Source organism: Tasmannia lanceolata, unplaced genomic scaffold (genome assembly GCF_043159265.1).
Source record: "Tasmannia lanceolata isolate RefF3 unplaced genomic scaffold, GAP_Taslan_0.1 ptg000008l, whole genome shotgun sequence".
NCBI classification, from domain to species: domain Eukaryota; kingdom Viridiplantae; phylum Streptophyta; class Magnoliopsida; order Canellales; family Winteraceae; genus Tasmannia; species Tasmannia lanceolata.
The window spans coordinates 18354133-18380509 of NW_027518685.1; the positions used below are offsets into that span (position 1 = coordinate 18354133).

The 26377-nt window shown below is 38.4% G+C and overlaps 2 protein-coding genes across 2 annotated transcripts; both read left to right on the top strand.

Annotated features, from left to right (window-relative positions):
• Positions 1-7460: 7460 nt before the first annotated feature.
• On the top strand, positions 7461-8489 carry LOC143883346 (germin-like protein 8-2). Its single transcript, XM_077386705.1, has 2 exons — positions 7461-7655; positions 7779-8489. Exons 1-2 carry the CDS (start codon positions 7538-7540, stop codon positions 8333-8335), a joined length of 675 nt encoding a protein of 224 aa, XP_077242820.1. The 5' UTR covers positions 7461-7537; the 3' UTR covers positions 8336-8489.
• Positions 8490-8883: 394 nt separating this feature from the next.
• On the top strand, positions 8884-11402 carry LOC143883347 (putative germin-like protein 2-1). The gene is made up of 2 exons (XM_077386706.1): positions 8884-10704; positions 10822-11402. The coding sequence occupies exons 1-2, from the start codon at positions 10587-10589 to the stop codon at positions 11376-11378; spliced, it is 675 nt and encodes a 224-aa protein (XP_077242821.1). The 5' UTR covers positions 8884-10586; the 3' UTR covers positions 11379-11402.
• The last annotated feature ends 14975 nt before the right edge of the window (positions 11403-26377 follow it).

The window sequence follows — 26377 nt, forward strand, 5'->3', positions numbered from 1 at the left end:
ATTTTTGGTGGGCATCTAAACCATTCATTTGCAAGGCCCCATCATAGATAGGGTGCATACCAAAAATCAGCTCCATAGGATCATCCTAACCCATTCATTTGTGGAGGCCAAAATGGACAGACAGTGTTTGTCCACAAATCTGCCCATTTTGGCCTCCAGTTTTGGAGGGGTTAGGATGATTCAATGGTGCTGATTTTTGGTATGCACCCTATCTATGATGGGGCCTTGCAAATGAATGGTTTAAATGCCCACCAAAAATGGGGGACCCATGTGATTTGGCACTCTACCGTACCTAACTTTAGGTACGGTCGAGCGTACAATCCTTTTCCTCATATATATATATATATATATATATATATATATATATATATATATATATATATATATATATATATATATATAAAAGTGTGTGTGTGTGTGCGTGTGTGTGCGCATTAATATAATAGGACGACCCTGAGACCAAGAGGATCTTTGGGATTGCTACAAAGCAAGAAAGACTACAACAAAGACAACCAAAAACTAATCACAGGGGAAGAAAATCAAATATCTCCAAAGCCACCCGATTCACCCGATCCCTGGCTAAACAATCTACCTTACTGTTATCCGAATGACAAATGTGATGAAAACGGACATCAAGACCATCCACGCAGTCATGATTCTCGTCAATTAAATCCGTGAATCTCCCGGATATTGCATGCTGCCATCCATCTGTATGTTGGTGTTAAGAGTCTCTCTCAACTATCAATCTGTCCAACTGGCTAGCCACTATCCTAATCCCCTGGGAAACTTCTGTAACCTCTGCCACAGTGGAATCCTTAACCCCTATGGGACCAAGAATGCCTAATTGGTCTCATCCTCCTTGTTTCTAAGTAATACCACCGCCCCATCCGGACCTAGATTTCCCACACTAGAACCATCAAAATATAGCTTGAGCAATCGGTTTAGATAACATCCAACGAGGGGTGATCAGAGAGTCGATCTCTTTTGGAATCGAAGCATTTATCCTTCCAGCATCTATTGAGATCAGAGCTGGAGTAAAACTTGGAAGAAGAGCACCCCTACACAATAAATGACGATGGAGATGAATTTATGAAAGTTAATTAAAAAGGGGACCACTGGCTTGGTTCTTGAAGGGTCTGGTATTTATCTCTTTCCATAGGATCCAAATCACACCTAACTTTGCAGCTGTAAACACATATTTTTTGAAACAAACAAACAAAGGACGACAGCCTCCACTTTTTCATATATTTGCACCCCATGCCCTTCCCAACTTAAGTATTTAAATACCCAAAACCTTCTAAAAATTTAGAAATTGTTGCCACCCAACCCTAGAAAACGTCAGTCTCCTTTCCAAACTGATTTTTTCTTCCCAAAGTGAAAATTTTCAAAATCCCAAGACCAGATTCGCTCGAATCTCGACCAAAATCCACCTTAACTTTCTAAAATTGCATTCTTACCTTGCTTTGCCAATGATTCCCTCTCTCAACTAATCCTCGTCCATTGAAGATACACACAATAGATCTCTTACAACGGTTAGTTTTCACTCACTTTTCCTCTATAAAAATCCCCTCAAGCATCCTCTCAAAACACAACAATCTCACGTGAGAAATCGGACACCTACAAGCTTTCTCATCTTCTTCCATCAATCTCTTCATCTTCTACTGTTTTCTGCATTTTTTTTATCATTTTAACACTGGGGCAGCGGCTCAAACGACGTCTACATCGTCTTCAAACATCCCAACACTCCCGGTCCCTTCTCTTCTTTACCACGGGTGCCAAGCACACGGTTCAACGGTTCACCTATACGAACAGGGAAGGCCTAAACTTATTCATTTGCCTTCATTCCGTTTGTTTTACTGAATAACAACCCATATTCTCTTGTATTTTAGCAGATTTATTAGTCTGCATTTTTCTTTTAATCACTCTGATGCTTGACTAAAATCCTGGTTTATGCCTTTAACATACAATCATTTTCATCGGCATAAGAGGCATCCTTTTATTGGCCTCACTGTATAACATATATTTGTGGTTTACCCCTCTATGATAACACATCATACTGCCAGACTAATACTGTTATATTATAACTTGGCTTTTTTTGAATTTTCTTTACACATTGGCATCACTATCATCCACAACTTGCCTGAATTTTCTTCACACATTCATATTGTATTATTAAGTCTAAATTGGTTTAAATTTTAAAATTTTGTTGTTTTCAGCAGCTTTCCATAAGATTCTACCTTTGGGTGGCCAAGGCACTAAGAACAATGGTTCACAAGGAGGGAAAACCCAGGACATCTTGAACTTAACTAGAATGTGTCACCAAACCTAGGGAAAGAGCAATGAAGTAGCAAATGATTGACTGATTCGCCACTCCTCACACATGAAGGACATGGTCAATAATCCACATCTGAAGATTACGAAGGTGATCTCCTTTACCAAAAAGCTGTCCACACAAACACACGGGCTCTAGGGTGGACTAGAATGCTCCATACCTTGAATGATTATTAAGTCTCTGATGTGGGCTTAGTTGTCACAAAATATTTTTCTCAAGAAGTTTAAATTTCTCATGAGATTAACAGAATGTGTAAGTTACCACATTGGAAAGGAGGAGAACATTCCTAGGCTATATAATTGAACTCTCCTTCTCCCTGTGTAGATGCATTTTCTGCATCTCCAAGGGGTGGGCCCCATGGAGTGGGTTGGGCACGGTTAGCGCTGCTGGCAAAACTAGGAAGGGTAGACGACCTAGAACCGGACAATATTTACATAGTGGGGTCGTGGAGTGACAGAATGGTATCAAAGCCGTACCTCTCGTAGTATGGTGTGCCAGTGAGGACGATGAGACTAAGGAGGGGGTGGATTATATAAGATCCCACATTAGAAATGGAGAGAAAATTCTTTGCTATATCTGAACCCTTCTTCTCCCTGAGTAGACACATTTGCAGCATCTTCAAGGGCGGGCTTCGCGGAATGGGTTAGGCGCGGTTAGTACTGTTGGAAAATAAAACCGAGGAGAGTAGAGGACCTAGAAACGGACAATATTTACATAGTGGGGTCGGACCATGACATAATGATATTAAAGTTACCTCCCGCAGTTCGTTGTGGCAGCGAGGATGTTGGGCCCTAAGGGGGTGGATTGTAAGATCACACATCGAAAAGGGAGAGAAAGTTCCTTGCAGTGATGGAGCCATGTGTGTGGCCTCCCCCCCCCCCCCCCCCCCCCCCTTTTAAATTCAGCAAATTTTGCGACATAGGACGTTTTTTTTCAGGAATTTTTCCATCTAGCGATTATTTCATAAATTTATGCCCCCTCTCTCCCAAAATCTCTCTCTCTCTCTAGGCACTGTTTGTGGCTTTTTTTTAAACGCCAAAGAAAGACTATTGTTGGAACCAACCGTATTCAATTCTTATTTGCATGGACCTTAAACTTAGGATGATATCACTCTAAATTGACCATAGACACATCTTTTCCGTCTAAATCATTAAAAGGGGCCAATCTGCTAAGGGAGACAATAGTTGAGTCTCTCTCTCTCTTTGACCGGCTAAAGTTTCTGGGTAACGGGCTAACCGGCTAATCATTCAATAAAAGGGCTAATTGGCTAATCATTCAAAAAATAAAGGGCTAACCAACAAGGGAGATAATATTTTTGGATAAAATCAGCAATAATTGTGAGATTTTATATGTTGTGTGCATGTGAAGTCTTAGTATTTTTCTAAAAGTATAGAGGTCCACTTCATAGGATGATCCAAACTTCTCATTTGTTGGGGAAAAATGTAAATATGCCGCATCTCGTATTTCGTTTCCATAGGATCATCCTAACCCTCTGATCCACAATGGGCTTGCCCGTTATATAAACCTCTATAGATCAAAGGAGATGATTTATGTGGTGCTGCCTAATTACTTTGTGACCCAACAAATGAACAGTTTGGATCGTCCTATCATGTGGGCCCCATAGTACTTTTTGAAAAATATTAGACTTCATGTGGGCCCCACCCATCAGAAAATGAGGTGTAAATAGTAGGCCTTTGATGCAGTCCAAAAAATCTGGACGATCTTTGTGGCGCAGTAGCAGATGCAAGATTGATAAAATAAATGAAAAGGGGCCCTTCGAATACCGTCGTTGGGAATAAATGAAAAGGGGCCCTTTGACAACCGTCGAAGGGGATGCGATTTACTTCGATCCCGTCGAAGTCGAGTTTCTCAGAGCGAAACTAGAAAATACTTGTGCAGGTGCTAATCCAAGCAATTAAAAGTTCTCAAAAGCCTAAAGGCAAATTTTATTCAATAATGAAAGTCCATTACATTACTTTCATAACATCTATTTATAATAAAAGAAACCTTAAAATCTAACTAAGGCTTAAGCAACTAATTGTAACCGCCCATCTAAAATAACATAAAGAAAACCTAAAACTTGACTGAAGCTTATCTAAAATAATAATCCCGTAATAAACACTTACCATAACCTAAAACTGCCTATAACTTAGCCAAATCAAGTCCAAATCGTGTAATCTTGGGCTCTTTAGATACGTAATCGAAGAATCTTTCTAAAACACCAAAATCATGCCAAAAGAACAAGATTTGATGCTCTAAAAAATTACTACAAATAAAATGACGAAAATAAAAATTAAAAGATAAGAAAATTGTTCCACGCCAACTAACCGAGTTACTCTTGGTGATTTTCGTCCACATCAGCCTCATGGCATCAAAATATGAGGTATAAATTGTGGAATCCACCTTATGCATGGGTTAGGAGGAGATGATAGGCCCCGCTTACCCAAAGATGAAGAGTAAAAGTGGGGCCTAACATGATATAAGAACCATTTTTTGCCCCCTCGGAACCAAATTCCTAGCTCCGCCCCTGGTTCCTAGTTTATATATGTGAACTCTCATTCTCCTAGTGTAGATGCATTTTCAACATCTCCAAGGGGTGGGCCCCACATAGTGGGTCAGGCACAGTTAGTGTTGTTTGAAAACAAAACCAGGGAAGGTAGAGGAACAAGAGCAAAACAATATTTACACAGTGGGGTCAAGAAGGAACAAAATGTATATAAGAAATTGATCAATCAAAAGCCAATTTCACATTTAATTTTGAAAAATTGGAGAATTTACCAAGTCAACCTAACCCACGGTAAGCTCAAAAGAAGCCTCTCCATTTTTTCTCATTTTAGCAGTATTCGAGTCTATGAAGGGAAAAGAAAAGAGCTTGATGTTCTTAGTGTTTTTAGGTCGTGCTCTAAGTTTGAAAAATCCTTCTAAGGATACTTTAGTCATCTATAGTAAATTTTAGGGTGGAATTATCATTTCCGAAGAAAAAAAATGTAATACCCGGCCCCATATATGGTGTGAATTTTGAGGCATCTTTGACAAAACTGAGCATGAGTTTCGTGAGGATTGGAAAAATATTTGTATGCAAATCTGGTCTTCAAAACCATAAGCTTTAAAAAACAATTTTAATTATCCTCGTGGAAAGTAGGAGGGGAGAGAGGGGGCATCGATTTTTATGTAAAATATAGATTGGTAAGAAAATTCCGTGACATACTTATCCGAAAAATTGAAATTGGTAAGTATGTGATGGAATTTTCTTACCAATCTATATTTTGGTTTAACACCATATTCGCTGTAAATACAACTTTTCTTTCACAAGCAACCTAATTTGATATTCTGATAATCAGTGGTCAAATTTCAATGGATCTGATATATTCTAACCCAATCAGATGATAATTTCACAAGAGAAGAGAAGATGAGGACAAAGAATAATTTAACTAAGTTTTGGAATTCAGATCCTCCTGTTTTTCTTTTCATGTGAAACCCCAAGGCAGTGAATGAATAAACTGGTTTTTTTAGTTCCATACAGCTATTGAGATAACAGTGCCAAGCACCAGACAAAGGAATTTATCTTCTTTCCTCTTCGTTAAGAAAATCATTACACTTCCTATTTTCAAAAACTTAGTGTGTTCTCATCATTTTAACCACTAAAGTGAAAAAACAAAACCATAATTTTTCCTTAGAACTAGAATTCACTCTTTCCACCAGATGGATAGATTAGAGAAAATATTTTGAAAACTTATTACACCCATTTGGGTAAGAAAAAAGCTTATGTTTTTCAGGGAGGAAAAAAATTATTGGAAAAATTTCTCAATGTAAAATGAACTTTCCAGCATTTGCTTAACTCAGTTTCCTTGGAAGATGTTTTCTCAGATTAAAAGTTTTACCTGTTTAAAGAAAAATTGCAAAAAACCATCTAGAAGGGCGCTCCTCGTCAAAGTGCATTTATTTTCCTTTAATCTTATATTTGTCTGCACCATTTTTATATTTTTAGTGCCCTTTTAAATGATTTTTGTTGAGAAGGACCAATGGGGGGCGGCCCTTTAGTGGGTTTTTTGCAAGGCAGCCCTTCACATTATCATTTCTCTAATTTTATATATCGAATAAACCACTCGGATTAGCTACACCTACAGTATGCCGTTCACGTGCACTCAATGGCAAGGATAAAATAAATCCCGTCTTGCCATATCTAATGCAGCCATGCAGGTTAACTTGGAAAAAAAATTGTATTAGGTAGTAGTTAATGTACTATTGGAGCCCTCTAGGTACAAATATATAGAGAAGGGCATCTTAGTTGGCCCCAAAATTTATGATATTAAGTTGTTGAAATCATCAGAGGGTGAGGACCATCCTATCATAGTTTTAACGTAGATGATGGATGGCCTTTTAGTTTGAGACCGTGTGGGAGATCACCCCTTTCGATTTCACCGTTCAGCCAGGCATGGAGTGAATTGGGCGTCCTTGGATATCTTTTATTTTCTTCCTCTAGATCTTAATTACCATTTAAAAAAAGCTAGTAGGACCATTTATTAACTCAGATCTTAATTACCATTTCAAAGAAAAGGGGTAGGTATTGTTTCAACTCAGGTAAGTCGTACTATAATTTAGGTAGCAAAAGGTTTGTTTCAACTCATAGTTGTTACACCATATATTGATTATATGGTGTACATTATCAGATCCGTTGATCTAAAGTCTGGCCAAATGTTGTTGATAACACCACAATTGGATGATCCTAGACCCTTGATCTATCAATCTACTCTACAAGATCAATAGCCTTGACCATCAGATAACCTCTCTCCAAATAGCTGGAGTGAGTTTTAAGTTATGTACCTACAAGTAGGAGGCCTCCTGTTGAAGGGTCTAGATCATGTTCACATCATATAAATGGGCCCAGGTCCAGCAGTTTCACATAGTTTATTATGTCATCCACTTGAAAGGTGGCTGTTACCTAAGTCTCATCTCAATAGGGGAACAAAAGTATAGGGGTAAGGTCCACATATTTGATGATCCGAACCGTTCGTCTTCTGGAGGTTTCTTCCGTCACAACATTCTAAACCTCAGAATTTTTTTGATACTTTCTCAACGGATGTTAGCTATTTGTCTTTGCATGTGTCTCCCCCTCTCACTCTGCCTATAAATATGCACCCTTTCTAAGCTTTTTCCACACCATCAAAACACTTGCACCCCAATACTCTTCTTTAGCTTGATAGAATGGAGATGGCTGCTCCCCTCCTTGTATTTGTACTCCTTTCCTTGGCATCTTCTCTTACCTTTGCCTTTGATCCCAGTCCTCTACAAGACTTTTGTGTTGCTGACAATAAGTCTCCGGGTACAATTTTTTTTTTTTTTTTATTTCTTAATTTATATTCCATCAGTATAATGATAATCATATGTTTGTGCAAACTCTATTCCTTTGCTTGGCTGATCTTTTTTTGATGTTTTTCCTTCGCAGTGTTCGTCAATGGCGAGGTTTGCAAGGACGCAAATCTCGCTCAAGCCAGCGATTTCTTCTTCCCAGGGCTTGACATTCCGGGCAACACTAATAATCGAATTGGGTCCAATGTGACCTTAGTCAATGTGCTCCGGATACCAGGTCTCAACACTCTTGGCGTCTCCATCGCTCGCATAGACTTTGCACCCTATGGACTAAACTCTCCCCACGCACACCCGAGGGCCTCTGAGATATTTGTAGTTCAAGAGGGCTCCCTCTACGCTGGTTTCGTCACATCCAACCTTGCAAATGGACAAAATCGCCTCATATCAAAAATCCTTAATAAGGGTGACGTGTTTGTGTTTCCCATAGGCCTCATTCACTTCCAATTCAACGTTGGCAAGACTGATGCGGTCGCCATTGCCCATTTTAACAGTCAGAACCCAGGTATAATCACCATAGCTAACGCCGTCTTCGGATCAAACCCGCCCATCTCCGACGATGTTCTCACCAAGGCCTTCGACCTTGACAAGAAAGTAGTTGATTTTCTTCAGGCACAGTTCGGGCCCAATCAATAGGCAACTACCTACAGGGATCCCGTGCATTATCTTCCATAATGTCTATTTAAATAAGCACACTAGTTTGCATTTCCTAATATAATAGTAATAATCTGGAAATCAAGGGATTGATTACCTATGCAACCTTGTTTTTCATGGAGTCCTTAAGAGCACACACTCACTCTCACTCTCTCACTCTCTCTCTCTCTCTCTCTCTCTAAATAGGTAAAGATACATTTGATTAAAGCAAAATTACTAAGTGTGGATCTTGCAATCATTTGAAAAAGATGACAAGTGTTTTTGTATGGGAAATATTATCCGCACTAACGTATTTTGATGAGGACACTCCTCACTTTATTAAAAGTACGGTATGGCCAGCACCATAGGATGATCCAAACCGTCCATTAGATGGGCCACAGCCTAAATAGGTTGTGCCCCAAAAAGCATTTCCATAGGTTAATCCTAACCCTCCGATCAGAATGTTAGAGGGTTGACCGTAACCCTCTATAGATCGGAGGGTTAGGATCAACCTATGGAAATGATTTTTGGGACACAACCTATTTAGGCTGTGACCCATCTAATGGACGGTTTGGATCATCCTATGGTGTGGGCCATAATGTATTTTTAATTAAGTGAGGAGTGCCCTCATCAAAATACAGTAGTGTGGATAACATTTCCCTTTTTTATTTATTACACTCAGGAAAAGATAACAAGTGTTTTGTATTTATCAAATTCCATCGCCGTGGTCTCTCAACGGATACGCAGGGGCAAAATACGATCTTAATGCCCAAAATAGCCTTACAAAAATCAATTGTGACGACATAATCGATGGGATGACGAGACCCGGCTGAAGCGGAGATAATTTTGATGAGAACGTGGCGGGATACGGAGGGAATTTAGGTAGAAGAGGGGAAGAAAATGTTAACGATTTTCGCTTTGCATTTAGTAGTTATGATCATGGTTTCAGATTTCGGTTTCGAAATGAGTTTCGGTCCTCACCGAAACTGAAATTTTAGCCAAAATTTCGTCGGCCGAAATCCGTCGAAATCAAAATAACGCCTAATTTATATCGTACAGAATTTCGACCGAAATTTCGGTAATTTTGGCCTAAATTTCTGGAAAATATTAAGTAATTATATAAATCGAGATTTTTGGGGGAATCCCTTAAATTTCGGAGGAAATTTAGAAATTTCAGCCGAAATAAATGACCATTTCGGCTATTATTGATTTCGGTGTCGGTCTGTACCAAAACCCGAAATTTTGGTCGAAATTTAAAACCTTGTTTAAAATTACACTTATATCTATTGTCACGCCCCAAACTGCCCCCAACATCTTCCTCTCTCTCACATTATCCCAGCAAATAGGGGGTCCACACTTCCTTCCATACAAGCTTCATATGGGGCCTTCTAAATGCTTTCTTGAAAGCTGTAATCATAAGCAAGGTTTTAAATTTCGACCGAAATCCGAAATTTTGGACCGAAAGTTCTGATATTTTCGGATTTCGGTGAAGACCGAAACGAAATGGTATAGAAATCGTCAAAATTTATAATTAAATACTAATTTTTTATTCTGTTAATTAATTTCGATCGAAATTTCTTCCCAAAAATCCGGATTTCGTGGGCCAATACCATGATCATAAGTGAACTCCACTAGGGGTAATTGCTTATCCCACTAGCACTAGAAGTCAATGATATAGGCTCTTAACATATCTTCAAGAATCTGAGTCGTCCTATCAAATTGGCCATCTGTCTGTGGGTGATATGCCGTACTAAAGCCCAGCTCTATCCCCAATGCTTTGTGTAGTCTCTTCCAAAACCAAGATATGAACTAGGGTCTTTATCAAATACAATGGAAATGGGAACTCCGTGGTAAGCCTAAACGACATCATTCTTTTTAGGTGTCCGTGGTAAGCCTGCCACAAAATCCATAAAATCCATAGTAGTATGCTCCCACTTCCACTATAATGGGAAGGGGTTTTGTCTTTCCAGCTGTCTTGGTTCTCGATCTTTACTTACTACCACACCAGGCATTGTGTCACATACTTCAGAGTCTCCCGCTTCGTATTTGTTAGCCCAAGGGTTCAACAATGAAACCTTAACGCAAGTTTTGATGATCACAAACCCAAATTGATCATTGTGGTCAAGTACAAATGGCATTTGTGTTGTCAAGCAAGCTATAGTGAACATACAGATTATAAGGTCAACGTTCAATGGAAGTTCAATACACATGAAATCAGACACTTGAACCCAATACTCTTCTTTAGATTGATAGAATGGAGATGGCTGCTCCCCTCCTTGTATTTGTACTCCTTTCCTTGGCAACTTCTCTTACCTTTGCCTCTGATCCCAGTTCTCTACAGGACTTTTGTGTTGCTGACAACACATCTACAGGTACCAATGCTTTGTCTTTCTCAATTTACCTTCCATTAGTAAATTGGCAATCAATGGTTTGTAAAAACTCAATTTCTATGCTTGGCTGATCATTTTTTTGACGTTTTTCCTTCACAGTGTTCGTCAATGGCAATGTTTGCAAGGACCCAATGCTCGCTCAAGCCGGGGATTTCTTCTTCTCAGGGCTCGACGTGCCAGGCAACACATCAAACAAACAAGGGTCTAGGGTTACCCCAGTCAATGTGCTCCAGATACCAGGTCTCAACACTCTTGGCATCTCCATGGCTCGCATAGACTTTGCACCATATGGACTAAACCCACCCCACACACACCCGAGGGGCACTGAGATTATTGTAGTTCAGGAGGGCACCCTCCTCGTTGGTTTCGTCACTTCCAACCTTGCAAATGGCGAAAATCGGTTCATATCCAAGGTCCTATATAAGGGTGATGTGTTTGTGTTTCCCATAGGACTTATTCACTTCCAATTCAATGTTGGCCAGACTGATGCCGTCGCCTTTGCTGCACTGAGCAGTCAGAACCCAGGTGTGATCACCATAGCTAATGCTGTCTTCGGATCAAACCTGCCAATCTCCGACGATGTTCTCACCAAGGCCTTCCAACTTGAAAAGAATGTCGTTGATTATCTACAGGCACAGTTCGGGCCCAAAAACTAGATAACTTCCTACAGGGATCCTATACATTATTTACTATAGTGTCTATTTCAATAAGCAAACTTTATGTTTGTATTGTTTAATTTAATACAATAGTAATAATATTACAGCTTGAGTTTAACACTGGAAATTAAGAGATTGGTTACGTATGCACTCCTGTTATATAACAAGTCCTTATTCCTCTCTCTCTCTCTCTCTCTCTCTCTCTCTCTCCAAAAAGCGAAAGTTTATGAAAGCATATTACAAGGTATCTAGGAATGGAAAATTTGGAAAGGGCGATGATAAATTAGCACCCCTCTTAAACGTCAAAAGGTGTGAAAGTCTGCCACAATTCACGTTAAGAGGGGTGCGAGTTATCCTACAGGGGTGGAAATTTATCATTACCAGTTCAGAAAATATAGCATTAATTTGTTTTTGTTTTTTTTTCGTTATATCTATCTATCTATCTATAATCTATCTATCTACTACAACTTTTCTTTTATCGGAGATTTACAATATTTACATTTTCTGCCATCCTAACCTTCAACTTTAATGATTTTTCTCCAAAAATGCCATGAATGCCCTTATGGTCTCTCAAAATGATTCCCCCTATCCCTGCTAAATAACGGCCACGTCTCTCTTTGTCCGTAATTGTCATACTTTGTGTCATATGCGTTGTAGTTTTTACCGTAATTGTCATATTCTGGCACAAGCTATTGGTATTTTTTTTGTCATTTTCCTACTTTGGTACCATGTGACCGTAATTTGTCTATAACACTTACGACCCACTATAATCACTATAATTTATTGCTACCCACCTTTGCACAAATACTTCTACCAATCTTTGCAGTTTCCACACTTCAATAATAAGACAAATCTCTCAACAAGTCAATAGCAATGGACTTACATCACATAATCACATGCAATTGCAAAAGATGGGCGAGAAGTAGCCTTGGAGAAGGTGGCTAGCATATCCTGAGATAAACAAAAATGTTATATGAAACTCCATAGGATGATCTAAACCGTCCATTTGATGGCCTTCAACCAAGTGGTTTTAAAAAACAATTGTTTTGAGAAAGCACCATAGGATTCATCCAAACCGTTCATATGATAGACCTTCAGAGCAGTTTTTCATAAATCACCATAGGATGATCCAAACCGTCCATTTGATGGAGCTTCAAACCAGCTTTGACTACGGCAGTGTTTTTTTGGGAGGTGAATTCACCCCCTTCTAGGATGAATTCACCCCGTATTTTAGAAAAATGGACTGTACAACCTACACCACAGGATGATCCAATTGACATATAATTTGAGTTCAATATTCAGTTTTGGACTCACAACACATTTTCAAATTCCACAACAAACACGGCCTTAGATTTTCAGTCCAAAACTGATTATTGGGCTCAATATTGCGTTTAATTTTTAGTCCAATATAACCATTTAAAAAATAATAATAATGTAGTCCAATATTCAGTAAACAATAAATAAAAATGAATATGAATGAACACATGAAGCAATTGGTATGGACTGCATCTCACAGAAGCACATTTTATCCCATGCTTAAATTAAGATTTTCCAATTCAACCACATTTCTTTGTACATTTTGATGCATCTTTTGTTTTTTGCTCAGTGAACAAATTCTCTGGGTGTTTTGTTTACCATAGCTTAGCGAAAGAAGTTAGCTTCTATTGGATTTAATTTGTTGTGGTTTAATTTCAGAAATATTTCTTTCTTTTGAACTTCATTTTTTGGTTATTGACCTCTTCAATTTTCTTTTTTGAATACTTCAGTATATATATATTTTAAATCATACCTTTTTTTCCTGTCCCGTGCATCGCACGGGGTGTTTTACTATCTACTATAATAAGCTGGGAGGAAAAGCCCACGCTATTTTGAATTTTCTGAAAATCGAATTAACACCTCATCTGAAATAGAGAATGCCTCATATGCCCTCACATTCCCACGCCTTTAAGTTTCAAATACCTCCTGTGCCCTCAAATCCATATCACCTTTACACATTAACATTACTCTTTTACCATTAACTCTTTTGCTGCTATCTAACAACATCTATGTCTATGAGAAATTATTTGAGGGTAAATTCGTCAATTGATTTGTCATTTAATATGAAAAGTACCGACACAGGGTACCTGTATATGACAATTACGGAAAAAACCACCAAGAAGAGGTATAGACATATGACAATGACGAAAAAACTACATGATATTACCCATGCGGGACAACTTGCAAAATATTGACGGATTCCTGGCACCTGAAGAGGAACAACAATTATGGAAACCTCGATCGATTGGAGGGCTAGGATCAGCCTATGGAAATGAATTTACAGGCACAACCGATTGATGTTGTGTGCCATCACATGGATGGTTTGGATCAATCTATAATGTGGTCCGTACAGTTCTTTGTCGGCCTGTGCATCGATTGGAGGGCTAGGATCAGCCTATGTAAATGATTTCACGGGCACAACCGATTGATGTTGTGTTCCATCACATGGACGGTTTGGATCAACCTATACTGTGGTCCGTATAGTTCTTTGTCGGCCTAGAAAAATTTTTCTTTTGCATTTTTTTCATTACTTGGTAAGTGGTTATGCATACTTTTTTGCTTATTGTTTCTATATATTTTTAACTATTTTTTTGTATCATATTCCTTTTTTTTTGTCGTGTCGTGCATCGCACATCGGGTGTTACTAGTTATACTATATAGAAGAAGAGAAAAGGAGAGACTTATTTGAATTTCTCCCAAAATTCTATGAGAATTACACATCACTTTTTTTGACTTTTTTAACAAAGGCACCCATTCAACCTACATATTTTTAGTCCTACCCCTCCTTTATGCTTTTTAACAAAGGCACCCATTAAAGCCACATAATTTCAATCCTACGCCCCTACTTTATGCTTTTTTAATTATGAAAACCTCTATAGATTGGAGGGCTAGGATCAACCTATGGAAATGATTTTACGGGCACAACATATTGATGTTGTGTTCCATCACATGGACGGTTTGTATCAACCTATGATGTGCTCCATACTGTTCTTTGTCGTCCATGCATCGCACGGGGATTTTTTACTAGTATACTATATAGCAGAAGAGAAAAGGAGAGAATTATTTGAATTTCTCCCAAAATTCTAATATAATTACACATCACTTTTTTTGACTTTTTTTTAGCAGAGGCACCCATTCAACCCACATATTTTCAATCCTACCCCCTCCTTTATGCTTTTTAACAATGGCACCCATTAAAGCCAGATAATTTCAATCCTACCCCCCTCATTTATGCTTTTGTAATAAAAAAAAGTGGACAAAGTCAACATAGTGATGTTTTTTCTTTGCAAAATTACGGATTGGGTACATATGTTACATAATACTACGGATTTTTGTGAACATATTACATAATACTACGGATTCAGGACGCCTTTCAAAATATTGACGAACCCGATTATTTTTTAACACAGAACGTGTTCATTTAGTACATAATACTATAGATTTCGGGTCCCACTCGAATGCATGGGTTTGGCTATAGATGGTGCGTGAGACCCACCTGTCAAAGCATGAGTGTGAAATACTCCACCGCATCAAATGGGAAAGTGATTAACCATTTATATTTTGCTCGCCCCGTGCATCGCACGAGTGCTTTTACTAGTATCTATACTATATAGCAGAAGAGAAAATGAAACATTTATTTGAATTTCTTCCAAAATTCTAATAGAATTACACAACACCTTTTTTTGCTTTTGTTAACAAAGACCCCAATTAAAGCTCCATATTTTCATTCCTACCCCCTTCACAATACCTATTTTACCCTGCTTTATGAATTTTTTATTATACATTTTGTAACACCCAGCCCCAATGCTTGAACTTGTTTTAACTTCTTGAAATGGGTGTCATTACCAAAAATCAAGCTCATGATTAATTGCTTAGAAATGAGTGTCGTTACCAAATCGAGTATAAGAATAATTGCCTGGAAACGGGTGTCATTATCATAGTGAGCATATGGGTATTTGCATATAATGGGGTGTCATTATCAGTTACTAGGTGGGTAAATTAGGAAAGAAACCCTATAGAATTTTGCCACATTAGAAATTCAAACCATTTTGAGAATGTAAGAGGCCAAGTAAACGATCCATGCCTCTTGAATTATTAAGCCTAATTAGGAATTATACCAACCTAATGCATTGAATTGAGTTGGCACCTTGCAAACGAAAAAGGGAAGCACCTCTATTTATGTTTGAACGTTCCATATGAGTATATTATTATGGATTTTTTTTTATGTAGTAGAAATCCTTATTTTAGTAAAGACAGAAGATTAGAATTCATCCCTTCTATATATAGGAGTGCCTACACGGCTGGGATTTTCTTGTTTTAAAAATGCATGTGTAGTGTGTGGTGATTCATGGAGAGAGAATGGTATGAGCTTTTTGTTTGTTAGTAAGTTCCTTTTTCCTTGCCTCAATTAGGATGCAAGTGTATTTCGGCTTAAGCAATTTCCTTTTATACATTCTTCTAGAGTGGTAAGTTACTTAGTCCTTTAGCATATTCCTTTTTGTTGCTTGGCTTAAAGTTGGTAGGTTACTACTCTTACTTTCATATCAGCCCAAGAATGATTTTGAGACTATTACTCTTCTCAAACGTATGGGAATTTGAAACTTTCCTAGGCTGCTACCTTTTCTCTGCACTCTCCTCTGTTCATTACATGAAAGTTGGTTGTTTGTGGGCCTTAGAAAGAAGGAATATAGGTGGTGTTTGAGGCCATTGAGATGATTGAAACTCTCCTACAAGACCAAGTTCTACAGCATTTTCGAAGTCTATAATCAGCCCTGGAAACCATGGCAAACCAGTCCTAGAACCTCTGCAAACTGCTATTGCTGCCCGGTAAATAAACCACTTTCCATCATCTTGTTGTCCTTGTCTTTAATGACGAAACATCTTGCAAAAGTTTAGAATTTTTTGAACTCGTAGCACTTGCAAAAGTAGCCGCTTTTAGTCAAAACTTAAACAAGTATATTGCTGAATCGTCGCCAACCATTAGAGTCTTTCCTTTAACAATTTCATCATCTCTTCAAGCTTCAATAGGACAAAGTGACGGCAACATCTACTATCTCTTCTCGCATTGCAATCCGGGTTAGTACACTGCTACAAAAATGAAAATCCTACATCATGTTTTATGTTTTTCTTTGCCTTGATTCCAACCTCACAGCCCCACTATATTTTCTTAGTTGTATCAACCAATCTCATTACCTTGATGTCCTTTAACACAAGCTAGCTCGCTGCTCATTTCTTGATCAGCCAACAACACATTCTTACTTGACAGCAACCCTTGTTGTATTTGTTTTAATCTCCAAAGCCTACTACTAGTCGTTAGGTTGATGCCCATTGAGGCTGTCATTAGCATTAGTAAACCAGTTCTTGGAAGTTCCCTCCATCACCAACTACCCCTTTGTTTCGAAAACCCATTAATGGTCATGTGCCTTGCTTTCATAGCCACAAGTTTAGAAAGCGAAACTATTGCAAACAGTTCTTTTAACTAACATTTATGAGTGTATTTTTCCCACCTCAACAGTCCTATATAACTCTAGGTTTTTATTTCCTTTCAGCCTCTTACTTTACATCACATATCTCTACGCTCTAAGAAGATCTTCGTGGGACTTGACCTTGTAAAGGAAAGTTATGGAGATAGTGCATAAGGTAGGTGATCCTACCCTATGTTAGTGTATTACGTATATTTCATATACTTAGATTTGTTGCAAGCTTTTATTACAGTCCATTATATGGAACTTGTTTTGGAAAGGTTTCTCACTGATATCTTTTAGCATGTCATACTAAATGGTTGAATTGTCATTATCCATGAAATGCTTTAGTCTTAACATGCTTTCTTATTTATACAAAAAAAGAGCTTTGTGACTAACATGATTTTGGAAACTCAAATTCAGCATTCTATTTATGACATGGTTTCAATGGATTTGAATGGGGGAGCCCCCCATGGTTTGAAACGTCTACAAAATTTATGGCACGGTATTGCAAACATTAAATTGTTTCTCTCTATATTTGTATACAGTCTTGGTATGGAATGGATTCCGCCAGTAAGGTTGATCTCTGGTGGGGATCTAGTGCCCAACCTGCCAGTGGGTGAGTACACTGGACGTGATCACGTAGACCGGTCGAGTTTATTTGCCCGTAAGGTTGATCTCGGGCGGCCAGTAGGGAGTCCTCTGGCTATTGATATTGTGACATTGCGCGCTTTTGGACCTGTGAGTCCTGCGAACGAGTGTTCGCCTTGGGTTACGCTACTTGCCAATAAGGTTGGAAATTGGCCACAGAGAAGACTGTTAAGTATTTAATTTCTAAATGGAAAACTGCACAACCAAGTGGTTGAAAATATATATTCTTTATCATTGATTTCAAAGTGGAAAACTGCATAACCGAGTGGTTGGAACTGTTTTGTAAAAACATGTATTTTTCTTATATAGCTTATGTAGAAATGATTTTCTTGATTCTTATCAATTTTTGCATTGGCTAAATTTTATGGCATGTTACTTCTTTTCCGCACCAGCATTGTTTTCGTTTTCCTATTAGCTGGCTTGGATTTGGAAAACCGGCTGGACTGTTAGCTCGTTATGTGGTTTAACAATTTTCAGATACAGAGGAGTGACAGTAGACTTGCTGAGATCAGGCACTTGGATTGTAGCTTAGGAAATTTCTTGCTTTTTTTCATTATTCGAGTTAGAGACTTTTGTTACTTTATTAAGGTGATTGTCGTCTAATAAGAATTGTTGGATTTAGACTTATGGACCTATATATGTATTTCATTTGAGCTTTAATTGAGATTAAAATTTCCGCATTTAGTAGTTGCTATGAATGTTGAGGATAGTTGATTGTAAAGGAGCCTTGCATGCTTGTGGGGATGACCCTATGGGCGTGCGGCGGCTGTCACGTGCGTCTTACCTCGAATTCTGGGTTCGGGGTGTGACACATTTTGTCCACAAAGTCAACATGGCGGCGTTTTTTCTTTGTAAAATTACAGATTGGGTGCATATGTTACATAATACTACGGATTTTTGTGAACATATTACATAATACTATGGATTAATGACACCTTTCAAAATATTGACGAACCCATTTTTAACACAGAACGCCTGCATTTGGTACATAATACTACGAATTTCGGCCACCTTTCAAAATATTCCGGGTCCCACTCGAATGCATGGGTTTGGTTATAGATGGTGCATGAAACCCACCTGTCAAAGCATGAGTGTGAAATACTCCACCGCATCAAATGGGAAAGTGATTGTTCATTTATATTTTTCTCTCCCCGTGCATCGCACGGGTGTTTTTACTAATATATATATAGGGAAAACGGTTCGTGAGCTTGAGCTCAGGAAGCTTATATGAGCTAGAGTTCCACAAACACATGGGTCCTACATTTTTTGGGGTGATCCAAAGCATTCATTTGGAAAGCCTTTATATAGATAGGGTGTGTACCAAAAATCAAGTCCATAGGATCATCCTAACCCATCCAAAAGTGGAGGGAAAAATGGACAGACACTGTTTTTCGACAAATCTGCCCATTTTTGCATTCCACTTTTGGAGGGGTTAGGATGATCCAATGGACCTGATTTTTGGTACACACCCTATCTATGATAGGGCCTTGCAAATGAATGGTTCGGATCACCCCAAAAAATGTGGAACACATGTGTTTGAGCACTCTAGCTCCTATAAGCATATATGAGCTCTAGCTCTCTCTCTCTCTCTCTATATATATATATATATATATATATATATATATATATATATATATATAGAGAGAGAGAGAGAGAGAGAGAGAGAGAGAGAGAGAGTTCCTGCTAACGTTAGCATAAAACAAGGTGGGCCCACATTGTTGGGGGGATCCAAAGCATTCATTTTGGAAGGCCCTTTCATGGATAGGGTGTCAACAAAAAATCAGCTCTATTGGATCATCTGAGGGTGTCTATTTGTGGTTTGAAAAAATGGGCAAATTATTGGACAAACAGTATATGTCCGTTTCCACCCTCACAAATGGACATCCTATGATGATCTAATGAAGCTGATTTTTGGTACTGTAGACACCCCATTTTGATCGGACCGAAGTTCGCTATGCTTGGGCGAAACCCCATCCAATCATTTCCGCCATGTTTCGCACTTTTCCGTTAAGTGTTGAGAGAGATTATTCCCAAGAATTCGAGCAAGAGAGAATTTGGATCCGATTGATGGGCCCGTCTTGAGCATTTGTTTAGATTTGGATCAAACAGGGTGGCCCGCGCATTGTTTTAGTGAAAAATGAGTTTTGAACCTACTTCGATCCAACACCTAAAGATGATCATCAAGAGAACGGTCAAGATCTCAGAGAAGTCGTTTTAACAACCAATTTTGTTACGATCATCAAGTTGAGTTACTCGGATCAGCCCATTGAAATGATTTAGGAGGACACAACCTACTTAGGTAGGGGACCCATCAATTGGATGGTCTGGATCGTCATAGAGGAATGATTTAAGGGGGCACAACCAATTTACATTGCGAACCACCATTCGAACGGTCAAGATCATCAATTGTCGCCCATCAAATGGACGGTTCGGATCATCAAATGGGAGTGATTTAAAAATGGGGTAACATATTCACATTTTGATCTATTGGATGGCTTGGATCAGCCCATAGGATTGATTAGCGGAGCACAAATTAAATCACATTGTCGCCCATCAAATGAACGGTTCCGATCATACTTTGGAGTGGGGCATATGATTTTATGCACAATTGGGAATTTGGTCACATATGGGACCCATTTGGATTATCTTTTACCTACTCAAAAGGACTTTAAAAAACATGCATGGGGCCACACACATGTCAAAATTCAATGTCCACAATGGTGGCCACCTACCATGGAATATGTCCACAATGGTGGCCACCTACCATGGAATAAGTCCACAATGGTGGCCACCACCCTCCCATTCCTTTGCTATAAATGGTTCAATGAGGGTGAGTAAGAGAGGGAGAACTCATTTCTCTTCTATCATGTGTTCTAACAAAGTTGCTATGAGGGGTTGAAAAGAAAAAAAAAAGAAAAGAAACAAGAAAAGAAGAAAAAGAAACAAAAAAAGAAGCAAAAAGAGAAAGAAAGCGGAAGCGATCGCACGGAGGCGGAATTTTTGAGTTTTTCGGCTCTCGGATTCGGCGAGGATTTCGATCACAGGTAGGTACACCGTTCTCGGAATTTTTTTTAGAATTATTTGGTATATTTTCGGATTTTTGCATGATTTTTAACAAAGAAAACTAAACGATATACTAAACAGATTCCAAAAATAATGAAATTTCGTGAGCAAATAATATGATAATGATACATTCTACCATGAATTTGTGAGAATTTTTGGATTTTGTTTGGTATATTATTTTACGCATTCTTTGAAAATTATCAGATTTTGGGAGAATTGTTACTGACGTCAAATCACAGATAAAATTCTCCAAAGTTTTACAGTAGTCTTAAATTCTATACTTCTTGCTTCTGTAAAATTTTCAAGTGATTTGGATCTTGTTTCATATGAGCTGTAGTGTTAATTCATAATCTGGTTTGAAATTTGAAAAATCCGAAACTGATAGTAAATAGTTTTCTAAATTCATGGAAATCTCACAGCATGCTATTTTCACTTATCTCTTACTACTGTAGAAATTTCATGGAATTTAGATATCTATTTCTAGTAGTTTATGTGTTATTTTTGCAATCTGGTTAATTAATTTTTAAATCCATATTAAATATGAGTTTAATGTAAAAATCTGTAAAAATCTTCCAGTAAATTACATCTCATCATATCTTGTTGGTGGAGAAGTTTCAACTCATTTCGAGTTCGTTTGCAACAGCTTCACTTGTAAAATCACTCATATGGTTAAAAATGGGTAAAATCCATTAAAAAAATAAAAATTAAGTGAAAATCATCTTAAAATCTCTAAAGCACCTTCATCTTTGTGTTTGTTTGGGAGACCCGCCCGGTCTCATTCTCTCGTTAGTCCTCTTTGTGCGCCGTTTGGTTTTGGGAGAACACCATACTCGGCTTGGCTTCATACCCCTACCCTTATGGGTATTGGGTTGCACATTTGTTGCACCCTAGGGCTAGGTAGCTGTCCGGCCCGGCTGGGTGTTTTACCTCTGCCAAATGTTCAAATTCGTGTTTCCTTTTCTCTTAGAGAGTCTTTGACTCATTTATCTTTAGTTGGTGTTAGTGGAGTCTTTGACTCATGTTTCCATTTCTTTTATAGAGTCTTTGACTCATCTATCCTTTAGTGGGTGTTAGTGGAGTCTCTGACTCGTGTTTCCTTTTCTTTTAGAGAGTCTTTGATTCACTTCGTTTTCTTAGTAGGTATTATTAGAGAGTCTTTGACTCATTCGTTCTTTTGTGGTATTACTAGGGAGTCTTTGACTCATTGGTTCTTCTGTTGGCGTTTCTTGGGAGTCTTTGACTCATTCCTCCTCTAAGTTGTAGTATTAGAGAGTCTCTGACTCATTTGTTCCCCTCTTTAGTGTTGTTAGTTCGGAGTTTCTCCTTTAGAGTTGTTGATTACTTCGCTTTGATTAGAGGCTAACTCAGTCTTATTAAAGCTTTGCTTGCTTGGGATCTTGGATCGTTTTCTCTCTTCTTGGGACGCTATCTTTCTTGTTGTGGTTCGTCTCTTTGAGGCGTTAGTTGCTTGTTTGGGGTTTCCCCTTTTTGCTTTAGGGCTTTGCCCTAGTTTATGGTTATGCTTGTTTGTTCTCTGTAAGAGTGAATTCATCTAAAGGTCCTGAGCATTGGAAAAGCTATAAAATCCAAAAAACATTAGAAATTTAAAACTCAAAAAACATTTGAAAACATCAAAAACCTTAAAAAAAAAATCTAAAGTGTTGAGTGTTTCTTTTAGAAGCGTATTAGGCGAGTTCGATTTTCGAACTACGTTGGCTTGATCCTCTTCCAAGGTACGTAGTGCAGCTTGGGATTTACATCCCAAGTCCAGCCAAACTTTTTTTGTAAATAAACGTTTTAAACCTTCTTCAAAAACCTTTAAAATATTGTTTTCAAAAGATCTTCCTCTAGAGTTAGGAGTTTCTCCTAGATAGAGAATTTTAGAGTTAGGGTTTTTCTTTTGATAGGTTGTTTGATTGATTGTTTGCTGTGTGTTTGTTTTAGAGTTAGAGGTCTGTCCTAGAGTTATAGGAGCGCCTCCGTCCGGTCAGTTGGCGATCCACATCGCCGAGTGATGACTAGAGTAGGATACGCTAGTCCACCCTTGGTTTTCCTTAGGAAATACAGCCTAGTCACACATAGGTTGTAAGAACCACCTGCATCAGCGTAGGGCTAATCTGCATTTAGTTAGGGCATATAGGGTGTCCTAAAATTCACAATTCACTGGAATTTAAATAATCGTATAATAAACTTTAATAATTGGTCCGGTCTTTTAGATCGAGTTTAGGATAGAGGGCTAGGTGTCTTAGGCATCATAACTTAGAATAGGCGCGAAGAACTACGTTGCCTTGATTCTCGTGGAGGCGGGGATACGTAAGCTTCTTTGGATGAATACCAGACCATCTGAGGACTCGGGCTAATCACTTTTAAAACTGTTGAAACAATCAAATCACTTAGGATTTTCCATGAAATTAGAATTTTAGGAGAACTTTCACTTAGATTGAATCCAAACCAATTAAGAAATCAAGATACACATTTAGGATTCACATTGAAATTAGATCATAGGATGCATGTCACATAGATAGCACATTAACAGAGAGTTGAATGAGCCATTAAAAATGAATTTAAAAGAGTTAACTTTTGGAATTGAAGACCGATTATCGGGCAGGAATGGTGCATGTGGTGGATAAATCCCCATACCTTCCATTCTTGTAACCAGGTAGCGAGTCTAGATTTCTGGTTAATTATGGGTCCTAGATCCCACATCTAGGTGGCGACTCTGTCAGTCTCTTTTGTGTGGAATTCGGATTGCCTTAGTGATCCCAAGTTCACATAAAAGATGAATTAAAATTAATAATAAAAGGCACACGCCAATCGCGTGGGTACGAGAGACCAAGAGATAGTGCGTGGCGGCTCTCGCGCCACCACCCCTCTCGCGGGATCGGGTCCCACAGGTACACACCCCATCCATGATGGGGCCTTTCAAATGAATGCTTAGGATCAGCCCAACAATGTGGCCCACCCTTGTTTTACGCTAACATTAGCAGCTAAGCTAGCTGCTAACGTTAGCAGGAACCCTTTCCTCATATATCTATTCTATAAAGCAGATAGGGAAAGTCGGGAATTTTTTGATTTTTTTTGTAAAATCTATTAAGCTGCCAAGTGGACTTTGGCTGCTTTTCTGGCGAAATAGACTTGTTTCTTTCCCAAAATTCCATCCGGCTCATCTGTACATGTTTCAATTTGAATTGTTTTCATCCTGTGGGTCCCACTAACAACAGGTTTAAATTGGTAAATGTCTTATTGATCCTTTCCACCCGTCTCTCCAATAAACTCCCACGCATGCAATAGTAAGTTTCTCCATTTGAAACAAACCCAGAAACCAACATCTATTAATTATTTTCGCCAGCTGTAGGTAGCTTATTACTAAAATATATTATTTACTTTTAGCTGTTTGGATTGCAAGAAAAACCTCTGATGGAAAAATTTTCATGGGACAAAATTTTCTTCCCAAGATTTAGAGGGAACGAGGGATATTTCCAATCCCACTCATTTTCTTAGTTTTGTATTACCATTTTAGAGGCTTTGTTATGCTTTGATAATGTGCCTATGCAGTACTCTTTTTTTTTAGTTCAATAACTATTAAGGCGTCCTTTTATAACCATTAATTTTTTTTCCTTTCTAGATTGCAAGAAAAACATTTCCACTGAAATATTTTTCTTGAAAAATTTTCTTATTTCCACAGTTCAAAGGAAAATGATAAGATTGTGATTAATTTGGAGTATATTAGTGATATTTACCTCAATTGAATGTCCCTCTAACTACTATATAAATAGGGGTGGTATATATATAGAGGAAAAAGATTATACGCTTGAAGCGCATTTCGTTATGTACGCTTGAAGAGAGAAGTCGTCAGATTGGCCTGAAATGGTGGACCCGATTCATTTTTTTTTTAAAAAGGAAGCGGCGTTACGGAGGGTACGTCCTCGAAAAAAAATTAAAACAAAAAGTTGCGGCGTTACCCTCGAAAAACCCAATTATCTTCTCGTTCTCTCTCACTCTCACTGTGTTTTTTTTTTTTTTTTTGAAGAAATCTCACTGTGTTTTTTTTAAACAAACAAAACCCAAACCCATCGGCGATCTGTAAAGAAATTCACCCAAACCCATCGGGTTAATTCCTCCGTATCTTCATCTCTCTCACAGAGTTCTCTGTCTCTCTCTCTCACTGTGTTTTGTAAAAAACAAAACCCAAACCCATCGGCGATCTGTGAAGAAATTAACCCAAACCCATCGGGTTAATTCCTCCGTATCTTCATCTCTCTCACGGGTCTGATCTCAATGCCCAAATTTCAGATTACTGTCTTCACCGCCTCATGACCCAAGCGGGCACCATCGAACAGATCCTTGATTTGGGCGTGCTTGGCTATCGCGCACCAGAGTTGGCTACAGCCAAAAAACCATCACCTTCATTCAAGGCAGATGTGTATGCCTTTGGGGTTATACTTTTGGAGGTTTTGACAGGAAGGTGTGCTGGAGATGTGGTCTCCGGCGAGGAGGGAGGGGTTGATCTTACTGATTGGGTGAGGTTAAGGGTGGCAGAAGGGCGTGGGTCAGATTGCTTTGATCCGGCGATGTTGTCGGAAATTGGGATTCCTGAAGCTGCCAAAGGGATGAAGGAAGTGTTGGGGATAGCCTTGAGATGTATACACCCTGTTTCTGAGAGACCAGGGATTAAGTCTGTTTATGAAGATCTTTCATCAGTGTGAGGGCTTCTGTTGTTTTGTTAATTTATCAGTTGGGACTTCATTTGGGTCTTTTGAAAAAGAGATGCATGACCCATTTACCTCCTCTTGTCTATCAATTTTTGTTTGGTTTGTTTTGTGGTTAGAGGTTTATATCACAGTTTAAAAAGGGCGATGATATTGTCACCCCCCCTAAATTACGCATTCGCTCCCCTTTTGACTTGATTTGACGTCAAAAAGCATTAATAAGGGGGGCGAATGCGTACGCAGGGGGGGTGACAATATCATCGCCCTTTAAAAATTATCCTAGACAATTTTTGACTGGCCTGAGTCAGACTCCTTTTATTGGCTGAGTCCTTATTTCAGTTAGAAGTTATCCCTTGGTAAGAAAATAAAAACTGGTTTGGCAACCATGAAAAATCATTTCATGCAAAAAGAGCCCAATTGTAAAAGAACATTGAAAGCGTGGGAGACATGATTCCCTATATAAGTGGAGAGCACGAAGAGAGCTTGAGAAATCCCTGAAAAACAGTAAAAAAAAATAATTCATTACTTCAAATTGGGTTTATTCCTCCCCCCCTATGTTTATGGCCTTTTCAAGCCCCCCTTACTCCCACCCTCTCAAGTCTCTCTCAGTGTGCCCATCTCTCAAAACTGGCCCCAAGAATATTCCATGGAATATTTTTTCATGGTTACTTAACGTGCTTGTGTCCACACTGTTAAGAAACCGGAATCCCGCGTAAAGACCATTGCAGTAGGCATTTGGCAGCTGGGCTTTTAATTGGTATAAAACATTATTAACATAATTAATTAAAATTTAAGAAAATGCCAAAAATCTAAAATCCTGGAAATACCAAATTTTTTCTTGCCGTATTTTCAAAAATAAAATAAAATAAAATAAAATAATTAGGACAGGCTTATTTGAATGAAGCTAGAAATCAAAAATTGTTTTCTAAATGGGCATTTAATTTAAGGCTGACAAATTGTTATAAAATTGCTAAAAATAATACTTGTGCAAAATTCCAATGATTTTCCAAGAAGAAATCTTAGCCAAGAGCACTTCAGCATTAACATTAGAATTCTCTTATATCTATTTTTTTTTTAA